We start from the raw sequence: 20,812 nt of genomic DNA on the forward strand, positions 1-20,812 counted from the left end.
ACAAAGCATGTCAGACCAGTTAAATCTTCTCTTAACGTCTGCTTTTTCCCCTCTGCCCACAAGACCTGTTACCCTGTCATAGATCTCCACCTAGCAAAGCTTTTAACACCGTCTCAAAGGAAGCTCTCACAGGGACGCTAGGGTGACATAAATTAAACTGCTAGTGAGAGTATGCAAACTTGTACTTGGTGAGTAGTTCACATGATCTAGTTTCAAAATAAAAGGATGGATGTGTTGCACCCATAGTGCTTTGTCCTGAGCATTTAACTATTTATTTTCATTCTGACATAGGATTTTCCTGCTAATTGAGCAGGCAATACCAGCCTGCAAACATGTTGAAAGTTAGGTGTAGAATTCAGAGTGATGTTGATGAATTGCTCTGGAAACCAGCCTGAGTTAAAGCACGCACAATGCACAGAGGGACCCGAGCAGAGCTCTGCAGGCAGGGCCAGCGAAGCGCATAGCTGGGGGACAGAAACTGCCTGGCCTGGCAGTTCTGCTGCAAACATGCGGCAAGCTGCAGTGGGGCACCACCGACCGAGGGGACAGTGGGGTGCCCTGCTGGCAATGGTGAGCGCTGTGCCTCGACGTCTCCATAGAAATACAGTATTTTTTTTTAAGCAGGCAAAATAATGCTTCCACTCCACCGGGCATTGGCTAGGTGTTCTTCTCTAATTTTGAACATGACGTTTAAAGAAAATGTGGACTAACTGGAGAGCCAGTGGGGATAGAAGAATGGATGGCCAGAGGGCTTGACCTGTGAGGGAAGATTACATGGATGATGCGAATCTTGACGAAAGAGCACTGAGGTGAGAAGTTTGGATGCCCTCAAATACACGGATGTTCAGCGGCAGCTGCAAAGGCGGCAGGAGATTCCCCTGCTGCCCCCTCGTGAGCGCGCGCGGTAGTGGTGGCAAAAAATAGCGGCACCGCAGGTTCGAGTTTGGCATCAGGTAGAACGTCACAGCGGTGCGGGCTGCGCGCGCTCGGCAGCACCGGGCCTCAGGGGACCAGATCAGACGCCGTAACGCAAATGCGCTTCCCCCCTCCCCGGCTCGTCCCGGACCGCGGGATCCGCCTTCCCCTGTCATCCCACGACCCGTCCGGTCTAACTCGCTTCATCGTGTTGCCGCGACAGTCGCTCCGACGCGCCCCACCGTCACTCGTTCACGTGATAGCGACCGAGCGGGCACTACAGCCCCCAGCATGCAGTGCGCTCACGGCGGGACGGGGCGGCACCGACGCTTCCGTCATGCCCGTGCGTCACCACCAGAATTTGAACATCAGTCCCATGGTGCGCCGCGGTCTCTCGCTGATTGGCCGGGCCGGGGGGAGGTGCGTGGTTCAAAGTCGGCGGCGGAGCGCGCGCGCCCGGCCGGAGCGCGGCGGCGGCTGAGGCGAGCGGCGGGCGGTTGACCCGAGCCCCAGGCTTCCCGGAGCAACGCGGTCAGCGCTTCGCCTCTCTCCCTGCGGCAGGTTTCGCGCCAAGGCCCGCCATGGCTTCTCTCAGCTTCCAGGGCGGCGGTGGCGCTAAGAAGGAGGAGAAGGGCAAGAACATCCAGGTGGTGGTGCGGTGCAGGTAGGCACGGCGGCCCTTCCCCCCCCCCCCGGCCCCGGGCGAGCGTTGGAGGTCGGCCCGCAGCAGAGGCCCGCGGGGAGCTGGTGAGGTCCCTCCTCCTAAGTCTCTCTGGGGCTTCGGTCTGAAACGTTTGCTGCGCTGTCCCTCGGAGAGCCCGGTGTGTCCGGCGGGCCGAGGTCGCCGTCGTGTGACAGGGGGCTGACAGGGCGCCGTGCCGCCTGCGGCTCTGCCCGGCTGCTACTCAGCGGCTCCGGGGACAGGGAACTGCGTGATGTCTCCCCGCGTATATCTTTAATAAAGAGCCCGCCGTTACATCCAAACGGCGCTCGTTACTGCGCTTTAAAATGCTTGTCCGACGCATTGTATGCGCTGTGTGGCGGACCCCTGTAGCCAGCAGAGATAATCGGCACTTCCGCAAAATTAACGCTGCTATGAATAATCTCTTACAGCTCAAAAAGGCAAGAAGTTGCAATTTCCTAACGTGATTCAGTGCACACCCAGTATGAAGCTATGTAGGAAGGTTAAGAGCTAGATGAGAGTTAGTATAACTGATATTCAAGACACAAAAAATCCAAACTGAATTTTTATCTTCTATGAGCTTCTGTGGGAAGCCACTACGATTTAACAGCTAATAAAACTTTTGCTACGCCCACTTTCGTTTATCTTTCGCGTAACTTAAGTGATGCAGACTCTCTGAATTCAGACGAAAAGCTATGGGGGTCAACTTCTTAAGTAGTAATGACCAGCTACCTTGGTTGATAAGATGAATTTATTTTTTTGGTATGATATGACAAATTTAATGTACCATAAAATTAGGTTCTCTTTGTAATTTTGAGGTGACTTTAAGCACTTGCTCACTGATACTGGATCTTAAATGTTCTTAAAGTGTTGCTTGTTAAAACTGTAATACTGCTAATGGCTTAAGAATGGTGTTCAAAACACCTTTGGAAGTTGTTTTTTGGGGGGGCCAGAACTGCAAATGTTAGCTTACGTGTTATTGTTATTAATGCCTTTTGCAATCATTATATCCTCACGCTTGGAAGTTCTACTTTTAAAGATGCACAATGAAAATAGAAATTAAAAGCGATTTTCTCTTATTTTTGCAATACAACTAAAAAGACGCTGAAACAAATGTTGTGGGATCGGTGAAAGTGTTGATGTAAATAAAGGCTATTGCAAAAGAAGAATAACTTTATTGAAGCAATTGGGTTTGAAACACTGTCAAGAGCAATTATGTTCTTTTTCATCATAGTCTCATTTGTTCTGGAAGAGCCTCACTAAGTATCGGTATATATTTTAATTGCATATAATGCTCAATATGACAGTAGCATCAGGATTGTCTATGGTGTAGTGTTTTGCTTTTGTGGCAACTCATAGATTAAGTCCTGTGTCAAGATTTAGTCTCTAACCCCTAAAAACTTTGTAGCTCACCCTTGCTCTTGCCTCTTGTACAGCTTTTCTTTTTTAATAGCGCTTCAGTGTGTTTGAGCTAGTAAATGTTCCTTCCACCTTTTCTTTTTCTTCTGTATCAGTCAGGTTCTCCTTATCTTATAGATAGGTAGATAGATGAAATTGTATTAATTTGCTTCCAAATTTGCCTCCAAAACCTGATGTGTCTGAGCTTATAAAAAACCTTTTCAAGCAACACATTTACAATGCTTTGGTAAAACATGAATTTGGAAACTCAAAATGCATGCATTGTCATTGTCAATATGCTTCATACCTAAGGGGATGAACCTGTGATCAAATGTCACCATGGCATACCAGGCTGCTGCTTGTCTGGTGGCGCATGGTGGTGATCTGCACGTATGCTCCAGCCTAGCTGAATTGTTCCTCTAATCTCACAGTTCTGGGTTGTCATACCATAAGGCTCCTGCATTTGACTGGTTCACTGTTATATCATTACAGAGCAGAATATATTCATTGTTCAGCCTCCTACTGTTTTAGAAGTCACAAAACAGAAGCTGTACCTTGCCCCTGTGAACAAGATTGTAGTGATCATCCGTTGTCACCAGTCAGTCTTGCACCAAAGTGTCTAGTGGTCTGTTTAGAATCTAACACATCAGCCTCAGTGCTGTGTTGAGGAAGAAATGTTAGCCACAAGAGTCAGGAAACTCAAGATGCCATGCGCTTGTGGCTTTTTTTTTTTTTAATAATTTAAAGAGACAGCATCTGAAGTGCCTCTACTGTCAAAATATTTTAAAGATTATGAAGGTTGTAGAAGTTCTATTTTCAAGTTGACCATTCAGGTCAACTATACAGATAGCATAGACATTCAGTGCAGTAGCACTACTAAATGAGTAATAAAATAGCATTTCATGCTTTTAGTTTTCTGCCCATGGTCATTTCCATGCTTTTTGAGAGAAATTGTTGCAAACACCCCTTCAAGGAGAACTGTGTGCACCAGGTTTAAATTAACTTAGTGATGAAACAAAATGCTCACCATCAAGTTTCCAAGCTTTTATTACACCTCTATTAAACTTTACTAAAAACTCAGAGTAAAAAGGTATGTGGACATTTTTTCTCCCAAAATCCGATGTTTTGTCGGTCTTATTAAATTCTATTCACAAATTCTATTCAAATGCATCAACATTATAAAGGTTCTGGTATTGCTGTCTACTGTTCTGCTATTAGTAAGGTCTATTGGTATTTCTGGTGCTTTAGAGTGTTGTGTCATCAGTGCGAGATGTAGGTTTCATTGCTTGTGTAAATGAAAAACAATAAAGGAAATTTTAAAAGTTAATTAGTTTCATTCACTATTCCCTTAACTTTCATATATAAGTTTTTCCTTTTTTGAAGGCTCTTATTTATACAGCTATTTGGTATGTTTAGTCTTCCACCCCCCTGCAACTGAACAACGTTTTCTAATGCAAGTTAGCTGTGTGCACATCTCAATGATCTTAAAAGTGTTTATGCACTTGTTAAAAAAATGCATATGTAAACAAACTAAAAGCTATAGATACTTGAGTTGTCCTGCAGTGATTGGAAGGAGAAACAAGGTCTGGAAACTGCTAAATTGTGGCAGTTTTTCCTTAAACAATTATTAAACAAATTAAGTTAAAAGCTTTATGTTCCATTTACCCAATTATACTATTCCGGATCCTTAAACTGAGTAATATTACTGCTTTGTCAGTTTATATTCTTGTTAGCAATGATATCAATCCGATATTCTTAACTCCTGTCTTTTTAGACCTTTTAACGCCTCAGAACGTAAAGCAAGCTCCTATGCTGTTGTAGACTGCGATCAAGCAAGAAAGGAAGTTAGTGTCCGCACTGGAGGAGTGACAGATAAGACATCAAGAAAGACTTACACATTTGATATGGTAACTGCTTGTCAAATTGGGGACTTCTAGAAACAAGCTAGTACATTTCTCTAATATGGTCTGATTACTGTACTGTGTGATGCTATACATTACTGTACAGATAAATGGGATGTGTTGTCTTTGCCTCAACAGGTTTTTGGAGCTCAGGCAAAGCAGATTGATGTATACCGGAGTGTTGTGTGTCCCATTTTGGACGAAGTTATTATGGGCTACAACTGTACAGTGTTTGCGTAAGGAAGCCAATAATTATTTTTAGGAAATTTTATTTGAATTTTAGTTTCTTGTTTACATTTTAATTTTTTATTCTCACAGTTATGGCCAAACTGGTACTGGTAAGACCTTCACAATGGAAGGAGAGCGGTCACCCAATGAGGAATATACTTGGGAAGAGGTATATTTTCACTCCTGAGATTTCTCTTGTCTGTACTAATAGTTCAAAGTTAGAAATTGCAGAAGGCTAAAGAAAACCTAAAGTTGATGCCTTTCAAATCCTGAAGCTGACTTTTCTTAAATGTTTGTACGTTAACAAATGGTCTCATTCATTTATATGAAAATCAAAACTTTACATCTTTAATGCATGCATACGAGTCTTGATGATCTTTATATGGAAGGTGATCTTTGTCCAAGGTATTCTTGCTTATATCAGATCAGACTATTTAGCCCCAAATCTCTTTCAGTACATTTATGTATAAAATACTTCGCTTTAATTTATAGGATCCACTAGCAGGTATAATACCGCGTACATTGCATCAAATATTTGAAAAACTCACGGAGAATGGTACCGAATTTTCAGTGAAAGTCTCTCTTTTGGAAATCTATAATGAGGAGCTTTTTGATCTTCTGAATCCTACTCCTGATGTTGGAGAAAGACTGCAAATGTTTGATGACCCTCGAAACAAGGTTAGTGCTGTCTTCTAAAATTTGTTATCTTAAGGCTTTCGGGATTGTTGAGAGATGTATAATAAGCATGCATTATTTTCTGACAGAGGGGTGTAATTATTAAAGGCTTGGAAGAAATAACTGTACACAACAAAAATGAAGTCTACCAAATCCTGGAAAGGGGTGCAGCAAAAAGAACGACTGCAGCTACTTACATGAATGCATATTCCAGGTACAAATCTTCCCCATTTCAGAAACTTTGTTTTGTTCTTGTTTTATTAAACAGGATCTTACCGAAGAAGTAGATGATGTTGAAGCTAGTGCAAATCTGGCACGATCATGAGATTGTGTTTTGCAGTTCAGATTGCCAAATGTGGGTTAGAAAGCCATAGTTAGAACTTCTTCCTTATCACATCCTGTGGGGTGATTCTAATAGGTGTATGAAAAGGCATTATAAAATCTGAATGCTTCTCATCTTAAAAATGGCCAAGCTGTTTCTCTCTGCGTGATTTTTTACATAAGCTTCCCCTCTTGTTTGCATGCTTTGTTATGAATATATCCCTTGTTAATATGCAGTGTCTAGTTGGAACGGTAACCCTGGCATTTCACCTAACTAGCTGAGATACAAGTAGCAGAATGTTCTTAATCTGGCATCTAGAATATTGAAATTTAATTGTAACTCAAAGTTAAGAAGTTAACTTTTTCAAAGCTTTCTATGCCTATGGAAACACAAGACAGAAGTCTGACAGATACGTTACTGAAATACATTGTATGTACTAGTATGAGATAAATATTCTCTGCAGTAGATAATGTACATCTTCAAAAAGAAGGCTGTAGTCCTTTCAAGTTTGGAAGATGTTTAGCTGATATACCTGTATTAGAGAGGTGGGTTGTCTTTGTTCTAGCTGTTATGGGTGGTTGGGTTTTTTGCCAATCTTGTTTACTAAATAAAAACTTGGTGTCAGAGTCTCAAGTATCTTTTCCTCACCAGCCGTAGAATATGGTATACTAGGATTTGTTACTGAAGTTAGAATTTCAAAATACTGCTAAGATCTGTTTTTTACAGAGGTCAACACAAGACCCTCTTTTCAAACCCCAGCTTCTGAAAACTTGCAAACTGGATTGTGGAAGCTGGGGGTAAGGTTGAGGGCGTTTTTTGTATGGCAATGTAGGCTACTTTATATGATAGCAGCTTGTAGTCAGAATCTAGCAGAGACACCTTGGTCAAAAATATAATTGTTTTACTGATTTCTCATTCTTGAACTGCAGATGTGATATCTATGTCACTGTGAACAAGTAGTGATCCAGTGTTGCGATAAGCAAAGAACACCCTGCCCATGTCGTATTTTAAATTAAAGATATACTGAGCACATCTGTCTACTGGTGCAAGGGAATGGCTATTTGGCTACTACAGATTAGAACACAGAACTAATTTAATCTGAAATTACAGAGAATTTAGAGAATTCATTCTGTCTGAACTGTTGTTTTATGCATGGTCAAACTGGTGTAATTTGACGTCTATGGTTTCTATGATGTCTATGTCAGCTTCCTATTGTAAAAACTTATTAAAGGAATAAGCTCAAGCTAAAATCATCTTAAACTGTACTACTGTTTTGAATGAAAACTGAATTGAACTTCTAAATTTTTAATATTGGATTCAGCTACCTGCTGATTTTTCTTAGCCTGAATAAAGAAAACTATATTTCTTAATCTCACATTCTGTAAAACTGTTCTTAGTGTATTAACTAAAAAATCTACAAGCCAGTTTTCTTGACATGTCTGTGAGTTGAGAACACACAAATGTAAACAAAACCAAAGTGTTTCTCTTGGTTTTGCTTGAAATAAGATAAAATATACCAGGATTGAATGAGGCAAACGTCATCCAGTTGCTTCATCACTGATTTTAAGTACCATATTCGTATGTAGACACACAAAAATGTACTTGGCAGAATAACTTTGTGTATTGAAAATGTGTAAGTCCCAATTAATGGGCCAAATGCATTCCCTAAAAAGAGCATGGATACCTAACTTGCAGCAGTGTCATGTAGCAAGCAGATCATTTGGCTTTAATGGGATATCTGTCTGAAACTGAATTCTTTTATAGCCGTTCCCACTCTGTGTTTTCGATTACCATCCATATGAAAGAAACCACAGTAGAAGGAGAAGAACTTGTTAAAATTGGGAAGCTAAACTTGGTAAGTTTTTGAACTAAATGTCATTGATGTAAAAGTAATGAACTAGAATAATCTGACCTCGTTCTCTTGAGAATCTAAGGTGGGTTTTTTCCAATATGGGGAAAAATGATTTTTCTTCATAAAGTGATCTGAACTATATTTGTCACCCCAATGTCTCCTGAACACCTCGTAAGCTAGTTCGTGTGTTGTGTTCTGCACCACTATGGGGTAAGCATTCTTCAGGGTGATTTGAGACAGAAGCATGTCCTTCCTCTTGTCTTTCAGGTTGATCTTGCAGGAAGTGAAAACATTGGTCGATCTGGGGCAGTTGACAAAAGGGCTCGTGAAGCTGGAAATATCAACCAGTCTCTCCTGACACTAGGAAGAGTTATTACTGCTCTAGTAGAAAGAGCCCCACATATTCCATACAGGGAATCTAAACTCACAAGAATCCTTCAGGACTCTCTTGGAGGACGAACAAAAACATCAATAATTGCTACAGTTTCTCCTGCATCTATAAATCTTGAGGTAAATTTAAGTCTGAAAATCTGTTCCTAAAATAGTTATTATATTTTGCTAATGATACAAAAATATGAGTTAACTCCTTAGCTTGACCTAGTGTTACATCTATTTATCACAGGAAACATTGAGTACACTGGAATATGCCCACAGAGCAAAGAACATAATGAACAAGCCTGAAGTTAATCAGAAGCTAACAAAAAAAGCTCTTATTAAGGTAAGCTAGACATATATCCTAACAAATTAAGTTACAGGTTAGGTTTGATTCTCTTAACACAATTTTTGCTACGCAGGAATTATGAAGTTGTGGAGAAGCTATAAGTAGTAGCAGTGCTTTTCTGAGGTGATTTTAATCACTGAACTGATGCTTTCAAATTAAGCTGCTCTACTGATACAGCATTAGTCACTTTGCAGATACTGAAACTGTCGCTAAGACTAAAGCTGGATAGAGAGGGCTATTGCTACTAGCTGTGACTGTATGGATTACCTATTTACGAGTTAGTGGAGAGCCACTAAATGACACTGGGTATTTTTTTCTGGACTTGCTGTATTAGCAGCTTCATTCCCTCAAAAGTGCCTGAATTAAAGTGAACTTGTCAGTAAGTATGAATGAAGAGCCAATATAAAGTAGCTGACTGCTACTAAAGAAGCTGTGATTCCCATTGTAAGCTGTTATGTGCAACCAAGTATGATTCAAATGGGAAGTTTCAATGCTCTACATATATCCGATGGTATGAATTTAAATGGTGCTATACTGAACTTACTTGGAACAGAAGTGAAGTGCTTTGCTCCTGTGCTTATGCAAAACTTCCATAGAGCATTACCTTTGTGAAGTATCTGTTAAGCTAAATCTTGAAAGCAAAGTAGAAATTTTCAGGTTTACATGTGATTGTTTTTTCGTGCAGGAATATACTGAAGAGATTGAGCGTCTGAAGCGAGACCTTGCTGCTGCACGAGAAAAAAATGGAGTCTATATTTCCCTTGAAAATTATGAGTATGTCTTCAAAATTTCTATAAAATGACTAACAACAAATCTCAGATACTGGTACCTATCCTTATACAGAAATGCTTTCAGATCTATTTGCACACCAGAAAATTGAAGCTAGTCAGGAGAATTTAACTAACTGGTCAACTTGTTCTTTAGAAATTAATTATTACACAGATAGAAGCCTAAAGAGTAGGTTTGCACTGAGGATTTTATTTATATGTGGAACTTACATAAGCGTAGTTGGGATGCAGATTTACACCATGCAGCTTTTCTTTCAGTGGAAGCTCATATAGGAGAGCAAACTTGATATAGTTTACTTCACTTTGTAAGAGGGCTGGTTTACACAGAAAGCTTACAATGAAAAATTGTCTTAAATCCTTTCTGCATTAAGTGAAAATTACTTGCTTTTCATACAGAAGTTAGCAATACTTATTTTTCAAAATTACTAAATATGTATTATAAAATACAGTAGATAATCTTGAAATCAGCTCTTACTTGACTAATTTGTTTGTTTGTTTTAATCCTTGCTTGAGAGCCCTTAATGGAAAGCTGACAGTTCAGGAAGAACAAATTGCAGAGTATATTGAGAAAATCAGCGTCATGGAGGAAGAAGTGAAAAGAGTAAGTGACGTTTCTCAACTGTGGCTTAAATCTGCCAAAAAAAAAAAGAAAGAAATCTTTGGAGAAGGAAAAAAAAGTTTGAGCAAAGAACAGTCTGAAGAGTTTTTATTCTTAAAGTTCCCTAGTGGAACTAGGAAGCGTGGAAGCTTCCTAATCCTTGAAGTTAGGAAGTTGAAATATATATGAAGTTGCAGGATGCAATATTTATTTTTTAAGGCTGTTTTAATGTCTACCACTTTACATTTAATTTGCTTTGAGTTTTCAGCAAAAATCTGCTTGTAAAATGGTATCATCTCACTTGACAGATACCTGCTTAGGAGCAAAGACTGAGGGGAGAAAGGAGAAGGTGATGAGCTCTCATTAACAAATTACACAGAAAATGGGAGCTTCCTCTTTAAAAGAAAAGCAGATACTAATTTGCTGGAATATGTAACTACTCTGTGTAATCAGCTTTACTGAATCTCTTCATTCTATCTGCTTATGTTTGTTTAGTGGAATTTTTTTTCTTATGCTGTAACAATTGTTTAGTCTTGTGGTTTCAGTGGGGAAGCAAGGGATTGTTACAGTGAAAATGGTGTTGGTTTGTGATATTTTCAGTGAATACAGAGACTATACAAATCTATAGTCTAGGTTTAAGACCTCTGAGCCTTACAGCTGAAACTACATTGGTAGATGACAACTTGCCTGCTGGTATTGTGGCATAATTTGAGAGATGTGACGCGGGACTGTTGAACTTACATCAATAGGGCAACACTGCTTTTTGTTTGTCTTCCACTTTAGATCACTGAACTATTCACAGTTAGTAAAAATGAACTTGAACAGTGTAAAACAGATCTGCAAATCAAGGAGAAAGAACTGGAAGAAACACAAAAAGATCTGCAAGAAACCAAGGTTCATCTGGCTGAAGAAGAATATGTGGTTTCAGTTTTGGAAAACACTGAACAAAAACTTCATGGCACAGCTAGCAAGGTTGTCACAGTTCTTGCACCTAACTGTAGCTTCCCATGTTTAGGAGTTTCATGGGCTGTTCAAGGAAATAATTGTTGCTAAAGCATGATGTGAGTGTGACAAAACTTGAATTTAAGATGGAAAACTAGGATTAGCTCTCTATAAATTATATTATGATGAAAAGCTACTTAAGATTGCAGGACTTTCTCTGTGGTAATATTGACAGTTGACTGCTAAACACGCTGGTTGGTCTGGAGCTATCTTTTCTTCAGGCCAGTTTGTCATGAGAGTTCCAGTGCTTTGCAGTATCTATTGTCATGAGGAGTTTTGCAGAATAAGTAGTTTTCTTTACCAGAAACTTATGGCTGGCCCTACAAAAGAGTAAGTTATATATAACTAGGGTAGAAAAATAGCAAAAAGCTTTGCAGAGATCTGTGCAGTAATTTACACTCACTGAGTGAATAATGGAAACTGTTGCCCTGTCACCTCTATATTTTAGGGTATGATTTTGATGTGTTTGTAGATTGGTCAGTTATCGAAACAGACTTCATGTGGGGAGAGAGAGTGTCCTATTTAAACTGCAAAATGATGAAACTTGTATCTTTCGTCAACATGAAAATTTCTTTCTGCTTAGATTCCTGTAAGGTTGGGAGGGGATACCGAGTTTTTTGCATGTGGGTTGTGGACTGTTTGTGTGAGAGAAATGGGTACAGAAGTTATTTATGCTGACTACAAAACTAAGAATCCACTATACATTCAAATTTTACATTATTTATCACAGAACTAGTACTGGAAACCTCTTGCTTGAGTACTATTAAAGAATATATTTACTGTCAAATCTTTCAGAAAAAGTTGAAGTGGTCAGGAATTTTTTTCCGTTACTGTTCTGTGATAAATGATATCTTAATTCCTTAAATACTAAGGATGTCATTTATTAATGCTTTAATTTCAAAGTCAGAACAAATGGTCTCTAGTAGGTAAATTTTTCCTGTGTTCTAAGGCTAAAAATGACATGACATCAGGATTAAGAACAGTTGTAACTTGATGTAAAGGGAAATGCCTGTCTTTCTAGGGAGATAACTTCTCCTTTACCTCAGAACTACAGTTACTTTTCCTTATATAATATATGCTTGACTTGTTTAAAGACTGACTAAAATAACTTAAAAAAAATTGTAGTTACTTAGTACAGTTGAAGAAACTACGACAGATGTATCTGGTCTCCATGCAAAACTGGACCGTAAGAAGGCTGTTGATCAACACAATGCTATCGTCCAAAATACATTTGCAGGACAAATGAATGCTTTGTTCAACAAAATACAAGATTCAGTTAGTGAAAACAGTTTGAAGCAGCAACAGATGTTCACATCTTACACAAATTTTATAGGTAAGTGTAATACCTGTATCAGTATGTCATTCTGAATTTTTGCAATAGTAGTACCAAAGACCATTTCCTAAAACGAATCTGTTTTAGTAAGTGAAAGAGGCTTTATTTTTATTCTAAGCAACGTAATGATTACAGTTGCACCAGTAATAATGTATCTGGGATGATCAACAGCCTTCCTCTGCTGTAAGAGGTAATATGGTGATGAGCAATAAAAAGAGTTCCTATCTTGCAAGTGGAACTTTTCAAAAAAATTTGTAACACTTCTTGATTTCTTTTGTAGGTGACCTCCTGTCTACCAGTTCTTCAGCGGCTAATATTCTTGCGTCAGTTGTATCAGCATCTTTTGCCTCTGTTAAAGAATTGGTGTCTATTGAAGTTTCTCACGTGTCTGAAAAAATAACACAACATGAGAATCTGTCACTTGATTGTAAAGCTGAGCTGCTGAGATTAATTGTTAGTAAATTTACGTACTCTTATGTTACTTAAATATATGAAACTGTTCCTGATCAAAAGCAGTTCTCTAAATATTGTGTAGTTTTTTCTGATGCTCTCTACCTGTCTCTGCTTCAGCACTTGGCCATGATTATGTCCCTCCCCGCTTCCCCTGCCATGTCACCACCACAAGCTGTAATTTACCTATATAGTAAATACTGTAATAGCAGAGTACATGGATACATATATGGATAGCTGCTTACAAATGTAGATGAAGGAACAGTCATATCCTGGTTTACTCTTGCTTTTTCTTTTTTTTTACCACTGTTCCTAGGAGGAACATACATCTGGATTAGGAAGAGCATTAAATAGCTTGACACCAATGGTAGAATTTATCTTGGGGCTAAACTGTCAGTTTCAGAGTAACATGAAGAAATATTCTGCTGTGGCTGACAAGGTAATGCACATAACTTGTCTCTTACCTTGTGCTCTTCTGTTTTATTTAATTTACCGATAACCCTTTGGTGGTTTTTCTGCAGTGTGTCAGAGTGTTTCCACTTCTGGTCTGGCCTTTTCTCCTTTATTCTATCCCATGAGTCCTGCCTTTTAGCTCTTTTTTTTTCAGACTTCTTTTCCACTTTCGAGTGTGGTGTATTTGCTTGTTACCTATATTGGCACAACTGCTCACCTAAATGCCACAGAATAATGGTAAAATGTGGATGCTTAAAGCTATATGTAACAAATATTTGATAATATCCTTAATATAGTCTCTCCTATATTTTAGAAATCTAAAATAACCAACTTAGACAAATCTTATCACTCCCAATTTCTTCTGTTGTCATACCAAACTTTTTCTATAGTCACTTTGATTCCTGGGGAATGTGATGCTTTACCTTGTTAACAATAACCATAAGTGCAGACAACACTGCACTTATAAAAAAAAGTCCTTTGCTTCAATTTTTAGTTCTAGTCTATCTCATGATGTTTATGTAGAACTGCAGCCTCACTCTTTCATTCCTCTTTTTCCACTTTGTCAAAAAGAAATCTTTGTTCCTGGTGACCTGTTGCTCTGACTGAAAAAAATTCCCCTTTCTGTCAGTTACAACTCATGTGAAATCAGCTCCCCTTGTCTAGAGGCTTTTTATTGGTTTTCAGACTGAGACAGCAAATAGTCCATGGCTTACCAGCTCTTGCTTCTTACTCTTGTCTTAACCAAGTACCTTGTTTGTGTCTTCCTATTTTGTCTGCCTCACGTGCCAAATTTTGTGTTTGGTAAAGCCCACATCAAGTTCCAGTCTGTAACTTCAGATTGCTCTGAGTGTTATTTTCCATCTTTTATGCACAATACTTTATTAGTGCCTTTGACAATTCCCTTGGGGTAGAGTTTGTTTCTATATAAATTACGCTGGGGAATAGTATCCACTTCTTACCTAAAGACAAATATCTAACTTTAAATAAAACTTTTTTCAAAGATGGAGGGTCATAAAAAGGAGATGGATACCTTCTTTGGAGATCTTTCTCTCACTCTGAAAAAATTACGGGAAGAAACGGCCAGTGTTTTTGCTCAGCTTCAGAATGATTGCGAGAACTTAAAAGAAGAAGTGGAAATGACGAGGTTGGCACATACAAAGGTATCCTTAGAGTAAGAAGAAATCCTAACACCAAGTGTGATTGCTTGCTTTGATTTAAACTCTTTGTAGCAGTAAGCTGTTGTACTTGCTTCAGAAGAAGTATTAGGACAGTAACTTGATGATATTCTTAGCTAATTCTTTTCAGCTATTTTGGGCTGCTTTAAGAAGCTTATGTAGGAAGGTAACAAAAAAAAAATTTACCCTTGCTCTGAGCATGTCCGGTATATATGCCTTTACATACATCTCCAAAAGCAAAGTGTCTGTATCTTCTCTACACAAAAGTTGTACCCTCAGCTTTAGAATGACAAAGCTCTTTTATTTGCTGCATTTTTAATAAAGGCATTCAAGTACCCTTTAAGAATGTTAAAAAGTGCAGAGTAACAGTGAAATTTATGACATTTTTCTTAACAGAGCACCACTGAATTAATGTCCTCACTGCAAAGCCAGCTTGACCTGTTTGCTCAGGAGACTCAGAAGAACTTAACTAATGTACTTGCAAAAAATGGAAGCTTGAAGACCACCATCACTGCTGTGCAAGAAAATGTTCACCTGTAAGGAGCAGATTACTTTTGGTGTATACTGATGCAAGATGAAACTATGTATGAAGAGGACTGCAAAATTAGATGCTTTTCATATTTATATGCTTATACAGTCTTCTGGACAAGACCCTGTATGTTAGAGCTGAGTTCTGCCACAGAATGAATGTAGATCATAGTTCACCTTTCCCCAGAGTAAAAGGTAGCTCTACAAGGCTTTTCCTCAAACTTGTCTCTTGAGCATATTGCAGATAAGAGACCATGGGTTTGGGAGCAATATGCTGATGAATGGCCCTCAGTATGGCTGGACTTCAGAACTTCATACCGTAAAGGCATAGCTTGAAGTATAATAGTGCATCCATTGCAGCATGCTTCATTCAGTTGCAGACTGAATAACTAAGGTCTTGCCAAAGTTCTTGTGCTTCAGTTTGTGTTTGGGTTTTTTTGGGTTTTGTTTTTGTTGGTTTTTTTTTTAAGGGATTTAACAAACCTACTGCTCTGGGTGCTGCAATCTGTAAATTTACTAAATAGAGCAACAACATTATAATTAACTGGTTTGATAGAACTACACTACTTCACTGGTTCTGATCTCAAATATTTCTAAATGTAGAATGTGTTAAAATCCACCTTTCAAAATCTCTGAACTGTTACAAACATGTTGTTGCAGGAAAACCACAGACCTAGTCAGCAGTACAGCTTCCAATCACAGCAAATTTGTTGCATCTCTGGATAATTTCTCTCAAGAGCTCAGGATCATAAATACTGAAAACAAGATGATGCTGGAAGAATCCACTGACCACTGTCAACAACTTCTCAGCAATCTCAAAAATGTGTCTCAGGATGCTGATAAATGGGGTGAATTTACAACTGCTCAGATAGTCGACTTTACTAATCAGCAGCTGTTGTCCCTCAATGATGAGAAACAGCACCTTCAGTGTTTACAAAAGGTACCTATAGTCATTTGTAGTTTAATACAAGATTGAGACAAACTTTTACAGTAGAATTTGTAGGGGAAAAAAGTTCTCATAGTCATTAGAGGAAATCAAAAGCTTAATTTAAGAGGAAGACTTTGAACTTAGTGCAAATAACCTCAAAAAATGGTGTCTTGATTAATCCCATGTGGCTAATTTCCATTTGTAATTTGAGCTTTTCACATCTTTTTGGTAGTGTATATATCTCTGATTGTAAAGCTTTATCTCCCAGTAATGTCCCTGGGAGATTTGCACAATGATCAAATACAGACTATAATCTGGAGGATGCAAATGACTTTATTGGTCAGATGGATTAACATGATGGGAGAAAGCATTCCTCTTAGGTATCTACTAGTTCTGGCCTCTTATCTGAGAATTTCTTTCTCTAATTTTTTTAATTTCCATCGCAAACTTCACTTCCCACCCTTCTTGTTTTATTGTTCTAATAGATAATAGGCAAATCCAACATTTTGCTAACTTTCAGAAAGAAAAATTTAACTGTTAAAAGCATTTGCAGTCTCAAGACACCCCTGTATCTGTTACACCTACTGAACACTTCAGGACTTTCATTCCAATGGGAATGGCTAAAAATACGTTTTCCTCCTTTTCCCCTACAAATGCATAAAGCTTTTAGTGCTTGTAGGATTTTCACTTTCACTTGAATATCCTAATTCTGTGCAGGGTTGTGCATAGAAGCGTGAGGAGCCTGATCTGAACCAGATGGCATCATCTTTATTCTTATGAGTAGCTTTCTAAAATGATCATACTTTCTAAGAAACTGACTCTCTTCTGAAGATAGTTCTCAAAATGAGAGTGTAAAACTGGCACTGAAACTTCTCAATTTGAGGTCTCTCGGTTGTTTCGTTTCAGGTCATGTCACTAATCATGCACCACATCTTAGAAAAGAGGCCATAACCTTACCTTTCCTGTTAACTTGGTGTTTTTGATTGGGGTTTTTTTTGTTTTGTTTTCAGAAAAATGAAGAAAACTGTGATAAAGCAATAGCTGAAATTGCTGACCAGATTGGTAGACAAAAGGCTGGTGAGGAGAAGGTACTAAATGGCCTTCTTGATCAGATAAAGGTTGATCAGGAGATACTTCTGGAGCAGAAGCTGGCACTTAATGAGGAAGCACAACATGGACTGACTCAGGTTAATGGTTTCCTGCAAGAGGATCTTAAAGTGGATATTCCAACAGGTATTTAAAGTAGGTCGGGGACAGAATGATCTTACAGAAAGCAATTTGAGTTGCAGAATTCGTAAGTGAAGGTTAATGGGGACATAATGTAACTAGCAGCCTTAGACCTTTTTTAAGGTGCGTGCAAAGAATGATGACTGAACAAAGCGTAATTTCTGTATTGAGTTAATGTAAAATTGAGGATCTGTAACTAAAGAAAATGCTGAAAGTGTTTAATAGTGCCTTTCATTAGTGTACAATCTTCATTGAAGGGACAACTCCACAGAGAAGAGACTACTTCTATCCAGTCACACTTGTGAGAACAGAACCCCGGGAACTTCTACTGGAGCAATTAAGGCAAAAGCAACCAAAGCTTGATGCTATGCTAAACTGTGTGACAAAGGAGGTGGAGGATAATGCAGATCAGGTATGTGTACGAATGGCAAATGAGGCTCTTCAATGAAGATTTCACATCTTTAGGAGTTTTTTCATGCCATTGTGGAGTGTTGACTAGAACCCCAGAGCTGTTGCAGCCTTTGTGTTTTACAGTGTACTTGGAGTCACATGTGCTGAGCTTTTGACAAAACTGTATCTTGAAAAATAAGAGATGATGTTAAAAATTTAGAGACTTTCATTTCTGGTTTTCAAAAATGGAAATGCCATGTCTTTTATAGATCTGATCATGCTTAGTACATTCACTTAGGAAATTCAGACATTAAATACACTTTTCTGAAAACTTCCGTTTTAGGACCTGTTGGACGAGGAGGAAGGGTTGCAAGAATCCAGTGAAAGCCTTGCTAGTGACAAATCCTTAGTGGATACAAACATATGCTGCCACACAAATGGTGGCATTCCCTTTTTCCAGGTAACTTCCGCAGATATTCCAAACAGCTGTGTATTTGAGTGAAGGAAAATTATTGTTCCATAATAGTGCTGTAGTATAAAGTCACCTACTATCATTTAGTGTAGTCTCACAACTTCTTTAAATCCTGTAGAATATGCTTTGTTAAACTTGAGCTAAAATAACAGCAGATTCTGATAACAGTTAACAGCAGATAAAATAATGCAAATTTCTGACAAGCTGGACAGACAGTAGAAAACTCCTCAGCAAATAATCCTGCATGAAAAAAATTGTCATAATTTACTAGATGTAAGCACATGTGTTTTAATGGAAAAGTTGAAATAAGATGTGGAGTATTTTCTTAGAGGCCAGACAGAAATATTAGTATTCTTGATTCTTCACTGATTTTTTTTTTGATTTTTTTTTTTTTTTTTACTTCCTTTTGATCTCTTGCTCTACCAATGTATCAGTGTAGACCCCTGGTATATTAGGCTTGGGTTTGGCTTGGGGTGGGGGGTGTATTTACTTGTCATGGATCCCTTAAAAGTATCTGCTGAACTTCCAGATGTCTACAATAAATGTCTTTAGTAAATGCAATATTAGGAACCTTTTTCAGGAGTTCTACCAACTTTTTTTTCTCAGAACACTATATACTGTATTGTACATGAGCAAGTAGTCTTTAATTTCTTTGTATTCTCTTAACGTTGGACGTTTTCTTCAAATCCCAGCACAAAAGGAGTCACAAAAAGGATAAAGAGAACAAATCTGCAGCTACAATGGAGAAGAACAAAATAGAGGATATGACGGAACAGTTTCTTCCCAAATCTAAGCCTCCTTTAAGATCACTGAACTAAGATATATCCACTGTACATCCCTGTTTTGAAATACTTAAGTCTAATTGTCTACTGAGCCATAACTTCCTTTGGTTATTCTCGTTCTCTGTATATAGTGATATATTGATGCAAAGTTGGATCAAAAGATTGGCCTGCCAGACATCCTGCCTTTGTCCCATTTTTATATGCTATAGTTTGCAAAATATTAACAGACTTTTTTTAAAAAAACCCTGCAGATTATGGTGCTGTATGTTAAATAGACTTTTATGTTGTCAAGTAAGAGATCCTTTTCTGTTTCTCAGTAGATTTAAAACAGAGCAGAAAGGAATGTGGAAAAATGCTTTGTCAGCATTACCAGCTACCATTTTATTTTTTAATTAATTGTAAATAAGTGTTCTGGTTTTGTACCTGCTTTTTAGTCTGATTTCTGTTTCTATGAAGTAGATAGCTGTCTTTTGACTGGGATACTTCAAATAAATCATTGATACACGAAAATAAATGTATAAGCACCTCCCTCAGAGTAAAACAACCTTATGTGACTTTTCTTCTTATATTACCAGGTTTAATTTGGCTAAAACATTAGCAGCTATGTCATAAGTCTTGTGCTGTCAGAAAAGGATGGTTCCATCCCTTGTTGCATAACAGACAATAGCTTTATTTCAGTACCTCTTCAGTATATGAAAGCTAGTCTCACTGCTGGGTTTTGGGTTCTTTTTGTTTTCATTTATTTTGAACCCCACTTTTCTTATCTTCCTCCTAACCTGCAGCTGTGCTGTGTTGGCTTGGATATGATGATGTCAACCACAGCTTATGTATTGTAAACTGGCAGCATTTCTTTTAAGATGTAGATACTTCACGCTAAAACATGCAAACTTGTTTACAAATACAGCTTCTATGTTGTATAATAACAATGACTTTCCAGTAATTGGCAGTAGCATTTGACCAGCTGTTCTTTTCATGCTGCTTATTTGAGAATTTGAAGAAAACTTCAAGCTATGATGTGCTAAAAAAGTAGATGAATCGGATTATGATGGGAGTGGGGAGAGACAGTGGAAGGCGGCCTTAATTTACACTGAAGCACTATTCTTAGCTAATTGTCAAAACATGATTTAAGAGATTGTTCATTTTTCTATATGTAGCTTGCAGGCTGTTGTGGTTTAACCTGTCAGAAGCCAAGCACCACACAGCTGCTCCCTCACTCCCCATGTGTGTTGTCCGTGTCCCAGTTGTCCCTCCCCCCCCGGAAATCAGGAAAGAAGGCAGAACTCATGGGTTGAGATAAGAACAGTTTAATAACTAAAGTAAAATATAATATTAGCAATAATAATAATGAAATATAATGATAGTAATGAAAAGGAATATAACAAAAAAAAAAGGGGGGGGAACAGTGATGCACAATGCAATTGCTCACCACCCCCTGACCCATGCCTAAGCTGCAATCCGCCCCTCCCGGCCAACTCCCCCCAGTTTATATACTGGGCATGACGTTCCATGGTATGGAATACCCCTTTGGCTAGTGCGGGTCAGCTGCCCCGGCTCTGCTCCCTCCCAGCTTCTTGCACACCTGCTTGCTGGCAGAGCATGGGAAACTGAAAAGTCCTTGGCCTAAGATAAGCGCTACTTAGCAACAACTAAAACATCAGCGTGTTATCAACATCATTCTTACACTGAATCCAAAACCCAGCACTGTACCAGCTACTAAGAAGAGAGTTAACTCTGTCCCAGCCGAAACCAGGACACAGGCTTAAGTTGATCTTTCTTCAAATGGGTGGTCTGTACATCTATTTGTCTTTGAGCAAGTATGCCAACTAGGTATACTTTGAACACCATTCAGACAGTACGCTGCAGTCCTGCTGATACAGAAAAACATGCCCTTGCACTGATTCTCTGAACTCTAGCATGAGATAGACCATTAATCAGTTGTGTTTGTCTGAAACGCCTATCTTACCTCTTATTTATCCTCTCTTGACTTTGTGG

General features: G+C 38.6%; 1 protein-coding gene across 1 annotated transcript; it reads left to right on the top strand.

The window, feature by feature from the left end:
* Positions 1–1,458: 1,458 nt before the first annotated feature.
* Positions 1,459–19,364, top strand: KIF11 (kinesin family member 11). Its single transcript, XM_050898845.1, has 22 exons — positions 1,459–1,579; positions 4,770–4,902; positions 5,035–5,132; positions 5,215–5,293; positions 5,617–5,802; positions 5,889–6,013; positions 7,886–7,976; positions 8,241–8,483; positions 8,596–8,691; positions 9,380–9,468; positions 9,996–10,083; positions 10,864–11,052; positions 12,208–12,415; positions 12,696–12,868; positions 13,182–13,304; positions 14,320–14,478; positions 14,890–15,029; positions 15,682–15,961; positions 16,960–17,182; positions 17,434–17,588; positions 17,910–18,026; positions 18,731–19,364. Exons 1-22 carry the CDS (start codon positions 1,497–1,499, stop codon positions 18,854–18,856), a joined length of 3,204 nt encoding a protein of 1,067 aa, XP_050754802.1. The 5' UTR covers positions 1,459–1,496; the 3' UTR covers positions 18,857–19,364.
* The last annotated feature ends 1,448 nt before the right edge of the window (positions 19,365–20,812 follow it).

This window comes from Gymnogyps californianus, chromosome 6 (genome assembly GCF_018139145.2).
Source record: "Gymnogyps californianus isolate 813 chromosome 6, ASM1813914v2, whole genome shotgun sequence".
NCBI lineage: Eukaryota > Metazoa > Chordata > Aves > Accipitriformes > Cathartidae > Gymnogyps > Gymnogyps californianus.

Excerpts from the sequence above, each read along its gene's own strand:
- KIF11 (XM_050898845.1), top strand. The coding sequence starts at position 1,497 with ATGGCTTCTCTCAGCTTCCAGGGCGGCGGTGGCGCTAAGAAGGAGGAG. Across the intron at positions 17,589-17,909 it reads TGGAGGATAATGCAGATCAG|GACCTGTTGGACGAGGAGGA; the intron begins GTATGTGTACGA and ends CTTCCGTTTTAG. Across the intron at positions 18,027-18,730 it reads GTGGCATTCCCTTTTTCCAG|CACAAAAGGAGTCACAAAAA; the intron begins GTAACTTCCGCA and ends TTCAAATCCCAG.